This window comes from Gymnoscopelus braueri (assembly GCF_963280865.1).
Source record: "Gymnoscopelus braueri genome assembly, chromosome: 1".
In the NCBI taxonomy this organism is placed as follows: domain Eukaryota; kingdom Metazoa; phylum Chordata; class Actinopteri; order Myctophiformes; family Myctophidae; genus Gymnoscopelus; species Gymnoscopelus braueri.
The window spans coordinates 23,323,156-23,338,120 of record NC_137603.1 but is presented as its reverse complement, the minus strand read 5'-3'; the positions used below and the strand labels follow the sequence as shown (position 1 = coordinate 23,338,120).

Below are 14,965 nucleotides of genomic sequence, written 5' to 3'. Positions count from 1 at the left end.
AAATGTCAATGGGAAAAATGCATTGAGTTGTTCCTTCCGGCACCACGAAAAACCAGGAAGTGGGCGGGAACTGCGATGCTCTATACCTTTTCACAACCCTATCTAGAGGAAAATTCTTCCATGTATACACACAACCCGATTACTATCTGATTACGTTCTTTCTGCGCATGCTTCACTACATTATTTTATATAGGCAATTTTTTAATCTATCTATAAATGTGTGGAATATCTGTGTATGCGGGGAGCCTACCCAAGGGAGCGATGTTTGAATTGTGTTTAATTCATGGAATACATGGGCATACAGTCATATGATTTGTGGGATAAAATGCACTGCCTTGAATCTCCTGATTTCTGATGCCTCCTCCTTCGTTTTTATAGCATCTAGATCTTATCAAGATCAGATCTTTGATGATTGGCCCCTGCTTTTGTTAATGGTATCATGGTATCATGCCACCGTGATGTGTACTCTACTCTCACAATTTCAGACCTGTAAGGGGGTCTTCTGCCCCACGGGGCCCAAGGTCTGGCCATGGAGTGTGTGTGTGTGCTATATTTTTATTGCTGCTACAATGTATGAAGAACCAGAACAAAATATTTACTCTCATGTACACAAGATGTAATAAAGAAACTGAACATTACAAAAAGTCTTTGGCCTACAAATATATAAACTTGGGTCCGTGACCGTGCAATGAATGGAGGAGTCTGATTTCACCTTCCCAGAGTAAAACTTCTTTGGTACTAAACCCAATATACCTCTAAAAACACAATATCCAAACATTTATGACAGCGCTCACCACAGAAAGCACAGAGACAGTACCTCAGTTTCACCGATTTATTTTTGGAAACTTACAAATTGTTTTGCTTTGATGTAATAATAAAGAAACCTTGAACATACAAAACAGCACACACATGTTCAATTTGGCCTACAAATATATAAACTTATAACATTTTGTCAGAATGGCCAATTCTGACATTGACGCAGCCCTGGCTTTAACCACTCGGCCACTGGCGCCTAGTGGTACACACCAGCATAAGCTGAATTTAAGCATAACTATCATATCTCTGCTGTCCAGCAACAACCAACTCCAAAACGCTAATTGTTCTGGAAATGAAAAAACTAAATATACGTATGCAATACAGCCTCATCAAAGTTGGTACAGTTGTATATTGTCAGATACTTGCATGTGTCATTATATTATCACCACTCTACCCAAATCCAGCTCAAGTGGAGTTTTGTCCGAACAGAAAAAAGTGGAGTTAGGAGTTGTGTCGGTCAGAACAGCTGACAATAGCTCCAATCTCGCGCGGAGGGAGAGATTGCAAATGGGGCTAAATTCCAAATGGATCTCCAAGCTCACAATGCATCACAACGTGTGAAGCAATGCCCTGATGCTTCATGACACTTATTATATAGGCCGACAATAATAAACAGGACAGGACTTTAAATATTACAATAACTTCTGCAAAGAGGGTCTCACAGAGTTGGAGTTTCAGTACAACTAGCGAGAGAAATGCTATGAACAAATTCTTTTTCACGTTGATCTCCTCAGAAAACACTTCATAGATTTTAGAAATAGAATTACTTGTTTTCATAACATTAGCATCAGTGCTAAGTTTGATAAACAGGTACACTGCATAGTTTTAACAGACTAACAGACTTTTAAGGGGGGAAAACCCTGCATCGTACTGTTTGTTTCTTCTGCTGCTGCTCCTCCTCTGTCTGTGTGCACTCCTGTGTGGAATGGCAGCACCGAGAGGAGAGAGGGGGGGGGGGTTGCATGGTTTGACGGACAGTTTGAGGATCCAGTGAAGTTGAGAGGTTTTGTCAGAAGCGCTTTTTAATACTTTTCATTGGTTCAAATATATTTTAAAGTAAAGGGTGTTCAATAGCGTTGATTTAAGAGTTGTTGATCAAAAAAAGCTTAATATTTCTTGTGCCCGCTCGGACAGCGGTATCTCACACAGCTCTCCTGTAGATCCAACACTATAAGGCCCTATCCCTGGATAGAGAGCTTGTGTGAACAAGGTCTGAACCCTATGGATGAGGCTCATCATGATGTCAGAAACACTGTAGAAGGACAGAGTACCTGCACTGTGATCCAGGTACACCCCCACTACTCTAGAGGAGCGAGGCCCGCACACTGTACTCTCAACTTTCTTGTGTTTCAATGCAAAGCCTCCATCGGAACAAATTAAACCCCAGGACTTGTCATTGAATCCAAACAGTGACTCGCCATCGGCCCTGTGGATGTCTTTATAACTGACTGCGATAACCACCCCCCCGCTCCATTCTACCTCCCAGTAACAACGGTCAGACAGACTCTCTTTACACAACACCTGAGTGAACCAGGTGAATCTCTCTGGGCAAGTGGGGTAGTATTGGGACTGTTGTTCTGTAAATGTCACTTTCCTGTTCTCCTCTGACAGGGAGACCCAGTTGTGCACTGTGTTCAGGTCCAGTGAGAGTCGCCGGGCATCTGTGAGAAGAACACGTGACAAAAAAAATATTTATGATCAGGACAAATTAAAACCTCATAAACCTTAGAGTGTGTGTGGTGCGTTAGGGCTGTCACGATTATGACATTTTACATGACAAATAACTGTCGCTTAAATAATTGATTAATGATTTAATTGTGTTCCCGTTGTTGAACATTGGAATAAGAAAATACATTTCTGTTTTTGGCTTGTCTTAGGTTTCGTAAACGAGAGGTGCACAGGGCAGATAATGACAAATAACTTACAGAGCTTAATAACTTTATACTTTATAAAGTATCAATACTGCCATGCAGAAACATTCTGTTTGAAGTAAAAGTCCGGTAATCAAAATGTTCTTGAGTAATAGTACAAAAAGTATTGCCATCAAAATCTACTTAAAGTACCAAAAGTAAAAGTACTCTATATAAGTTATCAAATGTCTAAAGTTCATTAAAATATTTTGAAAATAGCCAATCTATAAGCTGTCGCATCGCTATTTTGGCTATTTTCAAGTTTAAATAAGGCTGCGGTGGTGGTAAATGTATGTTTTGTAATAATAATCAAAATGTACAAAGTAACTAGTAACTAAAGTTTTCAAATAAAAAGTACAATATTGGAGTGGAGTAGAAGTAAAAGTATTGAAATTTGGGCATAAAGTAAAAGTACTTTCCACTTACTTTCCACCACTGGTGATAGGCCTAGTGTGTGTGTGTGTGTGTGTGTGTGTGTGTGTGTGTGTGTGTGTGTGTGTGTGTGTGTGTGTGTGTGTGTGTGTGTGTGTGTGTGTGTGTGTGTGCGTGTGTGCGTGTGTGTGTGCGTGTGTGCGTGTGTGTGTGTGCTGTGCTGTGCTGTGCTGTGCTGTGCTGTGCTGTGCGTGCGTGCGTGCGTGCGTGCGTGCGTGCGTGCATGTGTGTGTGTGCGCGCCCCAAACCTGATCAACATGTACTCACACTGCAAAAACTCCTCTCTGGTCTGAGGCTCTCTTGAAAGACCAACTGCAGACACTGGAAATCAGAAACATCACTCATTTCATTTACAATGTAGAATAGATTAGGTTCAATACTGAAGCTTATTTAAACACTGGTAAAGTGTTTAAATAAGCCCCCTGTCTTCAACAGGGGGTCTGGGACCCCTAGGGGGCTCTAAGTACAAATGTTACTTTGAACTGTTATACTCCCACCCTGAACTACACACTAGCTGTTAATCTGCTAACTGCAGGATCAATGCTGTTGACATTATTTACTTGTTTTCTTATTCATCTGCATGAGACCAGATTAATTCCAATAATCAGTTAATAATGACTGATACTTTTTTAGTCCTGTGAATAAATTAAACAGTGTATTCAATTCTTCTGTTTTACCACTCTCGCAGTCGACCTGTGTACCTGCCACCAGCCAGCCTATTCTATTTCAAATATACCTTTGGCAAAGCAAGTGTTCTCTGCCTTTCCCAACCCATTGTTTACCATGATGACTGAACAATAAAACATTAAAATATTCATCTCACCTGCAGATCCAGTGGAACTGGAGGGAGACTGGGAGCTCTGGAGAGAGAAATAGACCAGTAGAGATCAATACACTAGTACAATCACAACTGTTCACAACAATCCGTGTTGCTCAGTCAGTTAGTAAACACAGGAAACACTCCTAATGTCAATCATATGGCTTTGAATCAATGTGTCTTGTCACCTGTGTTTCATGTCACCTTGTGCTGTAGAGCAAGGGTTCCCAAACCTTTCAGGCCGCACAATAATCATATTTGAACTGGGGAACCCCCAAAATAATCATATTTGAACTGGGGACCTCCCAAAATAATCATATTTGAACTTGGACGTAGCATGCTGTTAACTGGAGTTATGGCTGTTTAAAGCCCAGCCAATAGGAAGACAGAGGGGGCGGGGCGTAAGCAATTACAGGTCGTCCCTATTGGTGGTCTAAGTCTGCATACCAAATTTGTACTTGGTAGCAGGCTGCCAACTGGAGTTGGCTGTTTAAAGCCCAGCCAATAGGAAGACAGAGGGTGGACCCCTCTTTGATAACCAGTGGGACGTCTGGCCTATGAGAGGAGAGATGGAATAGCCGATCTCCAAGCTCACAAGGTTTCACAGAGCAACTCGTTGTGAGCTTGTAGATCGGCAATTTTCGTGTGTCCTGGGGGTCCCTGAACACACTCTTTGAATACCAATGATGGACCTCCTGGAAATCCCTCAAGGACCCCTGGGTCTTTGATGCACAAACATACTGTCCATCTAATCTATGGACATTCCTGTGAGTCACCTGTGTGTCTTTCTGACCACACAATGCTGGACAGCTTCACTGTGACAATAAACTCTTACCTGGATGACTGGAGGTCCTGTCAGCATGCGGCTGGATGCTCTCAAGGATTTGCCATTGGAACTCGCTGAAATTATGAAATATAACTTAATAACTAAATGAGAAATAGAAGAAAAATAAATTACAGTGACTATACATAGATATTCATGCAACATAACCGTTTGTGATTCATGCTTTTGAGGGAGACCAAAACAGTAATAAGAAGGGACATCATAGTATAGAATGTATTTACAAAGACGATCACTAGGAATAAGCACACACCTGATGGCTGAGTTATTTCATCTTCCTGTTGGGCCTGGAAAGAAGGAATAGATAGACAGACAGACAGACAGACAGACAGACATAAGGATAAGGATAATTCCTTTTAACAGGTCGTTCATGAAAGTCCTTGCAGTCTTGTTTCCAATGAGAACCTGTGAGCAATTGGGGTTAAGAGTCTTGCTCAGGGACAAATTTCATATCATCGGCACATATGCTGGGATAGCCTGGAATCGAACCTGGGGCGACCAGGGCCAGCTGGTTCCCTAGGCGGGCTCACTAACCACTCAGCTATGGCCGCCCCACAGACAGACAGACAGACAGACAGGCTTCTCGTCATTAAACTGTTTAAAAATGTAGAAAAGGGTAACAGTGACATTTTGAAGTGTTGGTACATGTATTCATTCATTCATTACCAGCTCCTTTTGCACTTGGTGGACGGCATCTGTAATCTTATGCTCCTTGCAGTCCTTACACAGGTCTTCTGTCACAGCAATGCATTCTGGGAACAGCGCGGACAGAAAGTTGAGTTCATCGGAGAGACTGCAGTTGATGTTTAGACCCAAGCAATAAGTCTACCTCTACTACAGGACAGAAGTCTAAAACTATTACATTTTCCATCCAAGTGGTGGGTGTTGCATGGCAGCCTTCTCACCTCGGAATGGGGGTCTTTGTTTGGGTTCTTGGTCCCAGCACTTCTGCATGAGTTCTTTCAGTTTCTCCAGTCCTGGGTCCTGCTCTGGGTTCATCTCTTCCAGGGGTGGCCTTTGGTTCATGGGGATCAGTAACTCTATGCGGGCGGGGATGACGTCTGAGAGACCGGAGAGGAATATAGATGATGGGAGTGGACGAAAGGGAAGAGGAGAGAAGGGAAGGGAAGGGGAGGGGAGGGGAGTGAAAGGGAGGGTTGGGTATGGTTGGGAAGGGAGGGGGATGGGATGGGAGAGGAGAGAAGAGAAGAGAAGAGAAGAGAAGAGAAGAGAAGAGAAGAGAAGAGAAGAGAAGAGAAGAGAAGAGAAGAGAAGAGAAGAGAAGAGAAGAGAAGAGAAGAGAAGAGAAGAGAAGAGAAGAGAAGAGAAGAGAAGAGATATCTAGCATTAATTGGTTCTTGCCAAATAATGTATTTTTTAACCAATATTCTTATTGTTGAAGTAAAATGAATTCAAAGATCAGCCATCAGTGAGGCTGACACAATGAGTGATTTGAGGAGGGAGAGAAGGGTGGCGAGATAACTGAAGACAACAAAGGGAAAAGCAAGAAAAAAGAAAGGAGAGAGAGATGAATTGAGTACAAAGGACCGCAATAGAAACAAGCCGTAGTGCTTTTCGGGTTTAAAATCCTCTTAACAGACCTTGTATTGAACTATACTTCCCTGTGCTTGTCTTTGCAAACTGTTAATAAAGTATTCAATCAATCAATCACTCACTTTCATATGGTTCTTTCCACATCACAATGGACCACAAAAGTATCCCATAACTGAAATAAAAAGAGAGACATCCATCAATCAATAACCTGCAGTACATATCCAGATATCAACGTCCTATCCGATTGACTTTATGCTGGGCACCGTACGTACTCCTACGGGTCGTCGGCAACACGAGTTTGAAGTTGATCAGTCGACGGTTCTCGAGATACATAAAGGACAGTTTAACTCACAGGCATGCATGCATGCAGAGATTTCACATATTTATAGGACATTCACAGGAGTTCACAGTGACAGACAGCTTGGGTGATCATGGCGAGGAGAAGTGGGCATATTCAGACAGGTACACACTCAGAACAAAACAACTGAATTATGAATACCTATAGACATCATAGGCATCCTTGGCTTTGTATGATATGTTGGTTAAGGCCTCTGGTGGCATGTATTTAATGGTCCCCGGCTGGCCACCACTTCTCACGGACGTCATGCTGCTGTAAATCTTGGAGAGGCCAAAGTCAGTGATCTGGATGAATAAGAGAAGGGAATGAAGATAAAATAAAGTAAACACAGAGAGGAAGGAGAGATGAAGTGGAAGAAGGATTAGAGAGAGGAGAAGCAGAGAGAAATATATATTGCAGTATTTATATATCAGGAAAACTATTATCAGTACGTATATCTCCTTTTCTCATAATTTCTCATAATGTGTAGATTTACAATTACAGTACCAACATAGAAAACACGTCTTTGCATGCAAGAATGCAGACGTGGCGGGTAATGTAGGGAAAAGGATACAATTAAATAAAACATGAAAAAAATTGCCAGTGTATGTATCCTAAACCATTTTCAGGAAACAGACATTCCTTTTCATCCGACTACTTCAAAACCTACAATTTCATAGAGCTAAGAAGAAGGTGCTGTGTTCTGTTTTCCTTGCAGTCCTATAGAGATGCCTCTCTTGTATTGGTGTACGGGATTGGAACTTTTTTGGTGAAGTTACAGAGAACTTGCCGCCCTACAGTATATGAACACAGTAGCCTATCCTGGGCAGCTGTTTGTCATGTTAAGCGGCTATGTGCATTAGTAAAAAGAAAGCACTGAAGAAAGAGCAGAGATCGATGGACAGACAGATATACAGAAAAGCCTGCTTGCTTTTTGTGGTTGTAAATAGAATTTTAAAATAAATAGCAATCCACACGGCCCAAAGATAAACAAGGGAGGTATAGATGGAGAGAGAGAGAGAGAGAGAGAGAGAGAGAGAGAGAGAGAGAGAGAGAGAGAGAGAGAGAGAGAGAGAGAGAGAGAGAGAGAGATGATTTGGGCAGATAATAATAATAATGTCTATAATAAAGTTGTCTGATTAATAAATGTGAAACTTAATTTCTAAACTGAAGCCTTGTGTTGTTATTTAGCTTTTCTGGGGCTATTGCAATCAATTTATGTTAGGAAGGTCAGTCTCTTCTTCCTGGTCTTTCGTGGACCTTCTATGTGGATGTTTACCTGTGAGGTTTCTGCCCTATGTGCACTACCATTCTATGTAGCCCTGCCAATGTGTTTTGTTTTTTACAATTTTTTAGCACCTTCTAATCTTATATACCTACTGAGCCCCAGAGTGACCATTGAAAGAAAACAAAAATAACTTGTGGCCTCGAATTACTATCTTGTGGCCTCAAATTAGTATCTAGTTCCCTCAAATTAGTACATCAAAATACAATTAAGGCACTACAGAGAGTGGTGCGAACGGTGCAGCGCATCGTGGGCGGTGAGCTTCCCCCTCTCCAGGTCATACATACTGTAGGAAACGATGTGTGGCTAAAGCCGGAAGCATCATCAAGGACATTTACCACCCCAGCCATGGTCTGTTCAAGTCGATGCGGCACCCACGGCCAGGCAAGTGATGGAGGAGCATCGGGAGCAGCACCACTAGACTCTGGAACAGCTTTTATCCAGCAGTAATAAGACTGTTGAATGAGAACTAAGCCTGTGGACACTGTGCACTGAACTCACTGAACTGTGTTTTTATTGCACAGATGATCTGATCTTTGTTTTAATTGGACTCCCCATTACAGTGCCGCATCAACTTGAACAGACCATGGCTGGGGTGGTAATCTATCTATCTATCTTTTTAACTGCATTAATGGGCCTGCACAATTAAGAATGTCACCCATATTACCTGTAATGTGACATTAAAGTTTGAGTCTGATTCTGATTCTGATACTCGTGCACACAAATTAGTTAACTCGTGTGAACGAGTTACCTGACTTGTGGGAACGAGTCCGACCCGTCGGCCCGTTCAGACTAAAGGGAGGTCCCGCTGGTTAGACCTCCCGTTATTCCGACCACTGTCTGTAGGCCTATACCCCATTAGCTTCTGCCTACTCAGAGACACTCACAGTCTTGTTGTCCGCTATTTTGGCAATTTGAAAATAGCAGATCTACATGCTCAAAACTTGAGCTTGTAGATCTGCTATTTTCAAATTACCAAACTTTAAATAGGGCTACAGTGGTTTTGAAATAATAATCAAAATCTACAAACTAACTATTAACTAAAGTTTTTAAATAATTGTAGTCTAGTAAAAGTACAATATTTGCCTCTGAGATGTAGTGGAGTAGAAGTAAAAGTATTGCAAATTGGAAATACTCCAGTAAAGTAAAAGTACCTCAAAATTGTACTTAAGTACAGTACTTGAGTACATGTACTTAGTTACTTTCCACCACTGGTAGGCATTTGTGTTGAAATTATATCCTAAACGATAAACATGGAAACAATCCAGAGAGCATTTCAGCACCACGGACAGCAGCGCCAACGCCCCCGCCTCCTCTCATTCACTTGATAACTGATCACTTTACCACTATTAAGGTAAACATTATTGTACTTAAGTATCGAAGCAGTTACACTAATACATGTCATCTCAGAGGATGTTTACATATCAACACTAAGTTTCAAATATACATTTAATAAGCCTCAGTCTTTGCTGTTGTCACTATTGATGGGAATCCTTTGTGATTTTAGATCAGGCCTATTTAATCGCACAGTGGATATATTTTCAACACAAATGCCTACCAATGGTGGAAAGTAACTAAGTACATGTACTCAAGTACTGTATTTAAGTACAATTTTGAGGTACTTTTACTTTGCTGGAGGATTTACAATTTGCAATACTTTTACTTCTACTTCACTACATCTCAGAGGCAAATATTGTACTTTTACTCCACTACAACTATTTGAAAACTTTAGTTACTAGTTACTTAGTAGATTCTGATTATCATTTCAAAACCACTTTAGCCCTATTTAAACTTTGACTATTTGAAAATAGCCGATTTACAAGCTCACAACGTGTCGCACGGACAACAAGACTGTGAGCATCTCTGAGTAGGCTACGTGATCACTGCCCCTTAAAATCAATGTGCGCACAACAGTGAGCTGTGACGGAACATCAAAATTGATGTAATAATAATTATAGCGTAATAATAATAATAATATAATAATAATAATAGCATCATAATAATGTTTTTCCCCTTAACATTATTCTGAATAATACATTTATGGACTGACCAGGAGCTGAAAATATAGGCTATACTTTTATTCTCATCTTTATTAACCCACCTCCTCCCAGACACGCAACAAGCAGCATTAATCCTAGGCATCAGTGTTGCAGATCTACAAGCTCACAACAACCTGTTGCTGCTCCCTTTTTTCTTATTTACTCTTACTTGTTTTCTTATTCCTTTCTGAAACAACAAAAATGAAGGAGCTTGCGCAAAAACAAATTTCACTCACTTCTTTACACCTGTAAACCCAGACAAATGTACTTATAGTTACTGTCCACCACTGCCCATCACTGATGGTAATCATCCAAACATTTGGCCGGCAACTCACCTTGACATTTAGGTCTTTGTCCAGCAGTACGTTGCCTGGCTTCAGGTCCAGGTGCAGGAGGGGAGGGGTGAGACTGTGAAGGTAGTTCATGCCCAGAGCCACTTGGTGAGCCATCCGAAAGACCAGGGGCTTTTGGGGCGGAACGTCTAGAGCTTCCTGGTGAAGGTTGGGGTAAAATGGAAATGTTTAATTCAGAATCAGAGACACAAATACAAAAAAGGGCTAATTCCAATTCTCCCCCTTTAGCCTTATCCCTACTGTACTCATTATGCAGAATTAGTGATGCATTAATGTGTTCATCATTTTAATGTTGTCGCAGGTAAAGGTATAGGGCTGATTTTAATTACTTTATGTGCTACTGGGTAAATTAACATATAATAATACATCATAACTTCATCAGTAACTAAAGCTGTCAAATAATTACATGTATGAGGACAGATAAGGACACATCATTGAATAAATCAGTGAATCAATGAAATCAGGGAAATGACCTGCAAGGAGGCAAGGGATCCTCTCTCCATAAACTCCATGACCAGGCCATCCTGTATGGAAGAGACATCGGGTACAAGGCCCCTGAACACCCCCTGGACCCGGATGACAAAGTTGCTCCCTCCTTTTCTCATTAGTTCAGCCTCATGAAGCAAAAGCTTGCTAGATCTGAAGTTCATAGAACGTTTCACTGTTTTAACCCAGCAGCCCTATGTAAATTACGCCACAGCTGAAAAGCATCCCAACCCAAACAATAACGTAACTAATGATTGGGCCGCGCGACCCGGAAATGACCATAATAGTCCTAAAACGGGAGCAAAAATATATTTAAAAAAAAAAATGGGTGGCCCACCGGCCCACTGGCCCAGCGGCCCACCAGGCATTTGCCCGGTTTGCAAAATGGCCAGTCCGCCCCTGGTGCGTGTGCGTGTGCGTGTGCGTGTGCGTGTGCGTGTGCGTGTGCGTGTGCGTGTGAGTGTAGCGTTCAGTCAGGTAACTCCATGCAGTTGCTGGTGGTCGACTATTGGTCGGTCTAAGCTCCACTCTCACCAATCTCACTTCATTGATAGAGAACCTTATTTAAATGGGGACGTTTTTATTGCTCATTCCTTGCTTGTTTTTTTCTGCTGCTTACTGCTGTCTACTCTCTTTGCTGCTGCTACTGCCTTTAAACCTTGCTGCTCACTCTCCACCACCCCTAGTTAACACTTTTATTTTCTTTACTACTATGGGGGGATTTGGAAGGAACCTATTGATAGGTCCCATGTAGTGTGCTCCCTCAGAGTACCTAAAAGCATTATCTATTCATTGCCAAACCAAAATCAATGTATTGCTCATGTTGTATTGCTCAATATATATATATATATATATATATATATATATATATATATATATATATATATATATATATATATATATATATATATATATATATATATATATATTCAATTCCATTAATATTCAATATTCAATTCCATTAATGAGTTGTCCTGACTGAAGTGTGTTTTGCACTTACCCTTCATATTGTTGTAATACTTTAATAGCCACATCCCATCCCCACTTAATATGTCTGGCCTTATAGATATGACCAAATCCACCTTTGGCTTTCCATTCCCAGTCCTTCAGACTGGACCCATCAATCAACGCCCATTCTGAATTGCTGGAGAGTGCCATTCTTCACTAAAGAAAGGGGAAAAGGACAGCAATAACATACTGTAAGTCCTTCATGTATCACACAAAAAGCAATCTGGGAACCCAGATCCAACTGAAAATGAAAAACAGCGACCTCTGCTGTTTGTTTTATGTCTGTTGGCTCTGGGCGGAAGAAAACGTAACACCAGTGCGCAAGGAAACCGGGGTTTAGGTCTGCCTTCAGCTTTCACTTCCGGTCGGTGCCACTATGTTTTCATTCCCACTAACAATATTTCTACACGGAACACTAACACCACTTCTCCCAGAGAACATGGATCGTTTTGGTTATAAGCCCACTTGTTTCTATGATGAAAGAGTAAGTTAAAATGTGAATATCTTTCCGTGGTTTTGTCTGCTCCGCGGACGCTATTGTTAAATTAGTTTGGGTTTGTTTCGAGGGGGAAAGATCGACGGACATGTGAATCCCGCCCACTACATTTGATTGGGTAAAGCGCGGCCTGCTTCCTGATCTGAAGGCACGCCCACTTGTAGCCAATGCGCACACGTTATGACGAACCTCCCCGACAGATTCCAACGCAGTGCAGAATCTGTTCTTGAGAGATTACACAAAAAGTGAAACTAAATATCAGGAGAGTTTTGCACACAATTGTAAACCCCCTTCCCTTGCTCGCTGGCTGCCAGGAACGGGTCAAATACTTTAGAAATAAGTTAAGAAAGAAACTGGTAATAAGAATCGTTTCACCAACACATTTTCAGATGTGTGAGGGGGGAAAAAAAGTTAATGAAGGAATATAGGGCAGATCTCTATGTTAAGGACTTTGACACTCAAAATTCCAAAGTAGCCTGCATGTTTGTCAAGCCTGTTGTGTGTTCAAACCCCTAGAAAATGCTGTAAAGAGAGTGTATTTGAAGACATTAAATGTTTGATTGTATTTTGCATTACACAGTGGCTTCCCCCCTCATTTTTTTGTTTGTGTTTGTTTGTTTGATATGTATGTATACTATATTAGTCATTCGTGTATATGGAGTTACATTTACGTCTTTATTAATCAAACAAAACGGAGGTGTGTTACGGCCATCTCACTGTTTAGTTATAGATTGTCGGCTGTTGGCTATCTCTGTATTAGTTTTCGTACGTAGATTTCAATTGGTTACAATTAAAGTCAGCTCTATGTTAACTCTTGTTAGATCTATTTAGTTATCTTTATAGAAAAGCTAGGCCTGCTGTAGGGTTCCGATAGGTCACTCCAAGCGTCACTGCTTGCGTGCTGGACTGAATGATTGATGGAATACTTTATTCACAGGAGGCTACAGTGGTATGATTTTACAATGATTGTTAAAAAATGATAACACAAAAAGCCCTAGGGGCTTGTTTCTGTTGTGGTCCTCTGGGACTGAGGTTCGAGCTCCATCCCAGCTCTGGGCGCTACACTATTCGTTACAATACTGAGTATTTTAGGCTATTAGCAATTCAGATGATTCCCTATTGTTAGGTTTCTGTTCTACTTACAGTTTGTGATCTCTATTTAAAATTGTTTTATTGTTGTTGTTATATAGTAGGCCTGTGGTTCCCAAACTTGGAATCGGGGATCCCAGATGATTAGCTGTGATGTGCAACATTGTTTACACTCACAACAGTAAACAAACCAACATACAGTATAAATGCAGCATACAGAGTATCTGCACATTTCTAAAGTTACAATTAATGACTTTTAAGACCTTTTTAATATCAAATTGCAGTGCGAGGCGTTGTGAGCTTGTAGTTCGGCTATTTTCACAATATTTATCTGTGGAACCGAATGATTATTTTGGGGGGGTCCTCAGCTCAAATATGATTATTTTGGGAGGTCCCCAGTTCAAATATGATTATTTTGGGGGGTCCCCAGTTCAAATATGATTATTTTGAGAGGTCCCCAGTTCAAATATGATTATTTTGTGGGGTCCCCAGTTAAAACATTATTCTAGGATAGGGCTACTCAACTTAAGATGGCTCAGGGGCCACTCAGCAAAATACCAAAAGTCCAAGGGGCCGCAAGCTAAAAATGACGGTCCTATTTTGGATTTTTTGATTTTGTAACACAAACTATGCATTGTTATTGTTATAATAAAATGTACATTTTGACATCATATTCTTTTCACTGTACCTGTTTATTTTGTGTGTATGTCCAGTGGCATCAGTTCAGCAAAAGCTAAGGTATGGCAAGGTTAGGGTTGCCAACTCCCAGAGATTGAAATAAGGGACACCTACCCTGGGCGCGTGGCCGGAAAAAAATGGGGGTCAAACCCCAAAAAAACGAAATGCATAGAAAACTATGCATTATACCTGTAACAATTGATGTTTGTTTTTGAAAAAGAAATTGCAACCCATATATTTGAACGGAAATGTATATTTTTATTCTGTGCTTAAAAAATAAATAAAATAAAATAAAATAAAAAAAAGCTTCTTTTTTTTTCACACACACCAACCAATTAAACACATACACATAGACATCCAGAACGCACATACATATATGCACACTGAAGTACATCTTGCATGCACCCACCCACCCACCCACCCACACACACACACACACACACACACACACACACACACACACACACACACACACACACACACACACACACACACACACACACACACACACACACACACACACACAGGTCACACACAGGTCACACACACTTAGACATCTGGATCAGAGCACACGTACCTCATGCACAAACTTAGCAGACAGCGTGCACGTGCATACACACTGGGTATAGGTACCAGCCCAAATCTACGGATATTGCTTTTTGCTGGTGCTTTTTCTTTGTCTGGAGCTGTACCATGAAAAGTCCTATTTGTGTAACTGTGTAATTCTCTTTCTCCTTAATAAAAGTAACAAAGGAGAAGGAATGCCTGGACTCTCATTCATTTATCATAATAGGGGGGAAATACTCCCACAGATGTGAACTTTA

The 14,965-nt window shown here is 41.0% G+C and overlaps 1 protein-coding gene across 1 annotated transcript in view; it reads right to left on the bottom strand.

Moving 5' to 3' along the window:
• Positions 1–915: 915 nt before the first annotated feature.
• The window catches only part of LOC308093427 (receptor-interacting serine/threonine-protein kinase 3-like), a 19,895-nt gene continuing 5,845 nt past the window's right edge, over positions 916–14,965 (bottom strand). Inside the window, exons 2-13 of the mRNA XM_080439762.1 lie at positions 11,871–12,034; positions 10,858–11,023; positions 10,367–10,522; positions 6,870–7,012; positions 6,493–6,542; positions 5,722–5,877; positions 5,483–5,568; positions 5,070–5,103; positions 4,811–4,875; positions 3,982–4,018; positions 3,426–3,479; positions 916–2,477 (exon numbers count right to left, since the gene is read on the bottom strand). Coding sequence (XP_080295888.1) covers positions 1,912–2,477; positions 3,426–3,479; positions 3,982–4,018; positions 4,811–4,875; positions 5,070–5,103; positions 5,483–5,568; positions 5,722–5,877; positions 6,493–6,542; positions 6,870–7,012; positions 10,367–10,522; positions 10,858–11,023; positions 11,871–12,028 — 1,671 coding nt within the window. The 5' untranslated portion in view covers positions 12,029–12,034 and the 3' untranslated portion in view covers positions 916–1,911. The remainder of the gene's footprint in view (positions 2,478–3,425; positions 3,480–3,981; positions 4,019–4,810; positions 4,876–5,069; positions 5,104–5,482; positions 5,569–5,721; positions 5,878–6,492; positions 6,543–6,869; positions 7,013–10,366; positions 10,523–10,857; positions 11,024–11,870; positions 12,035–14,965) is intronic.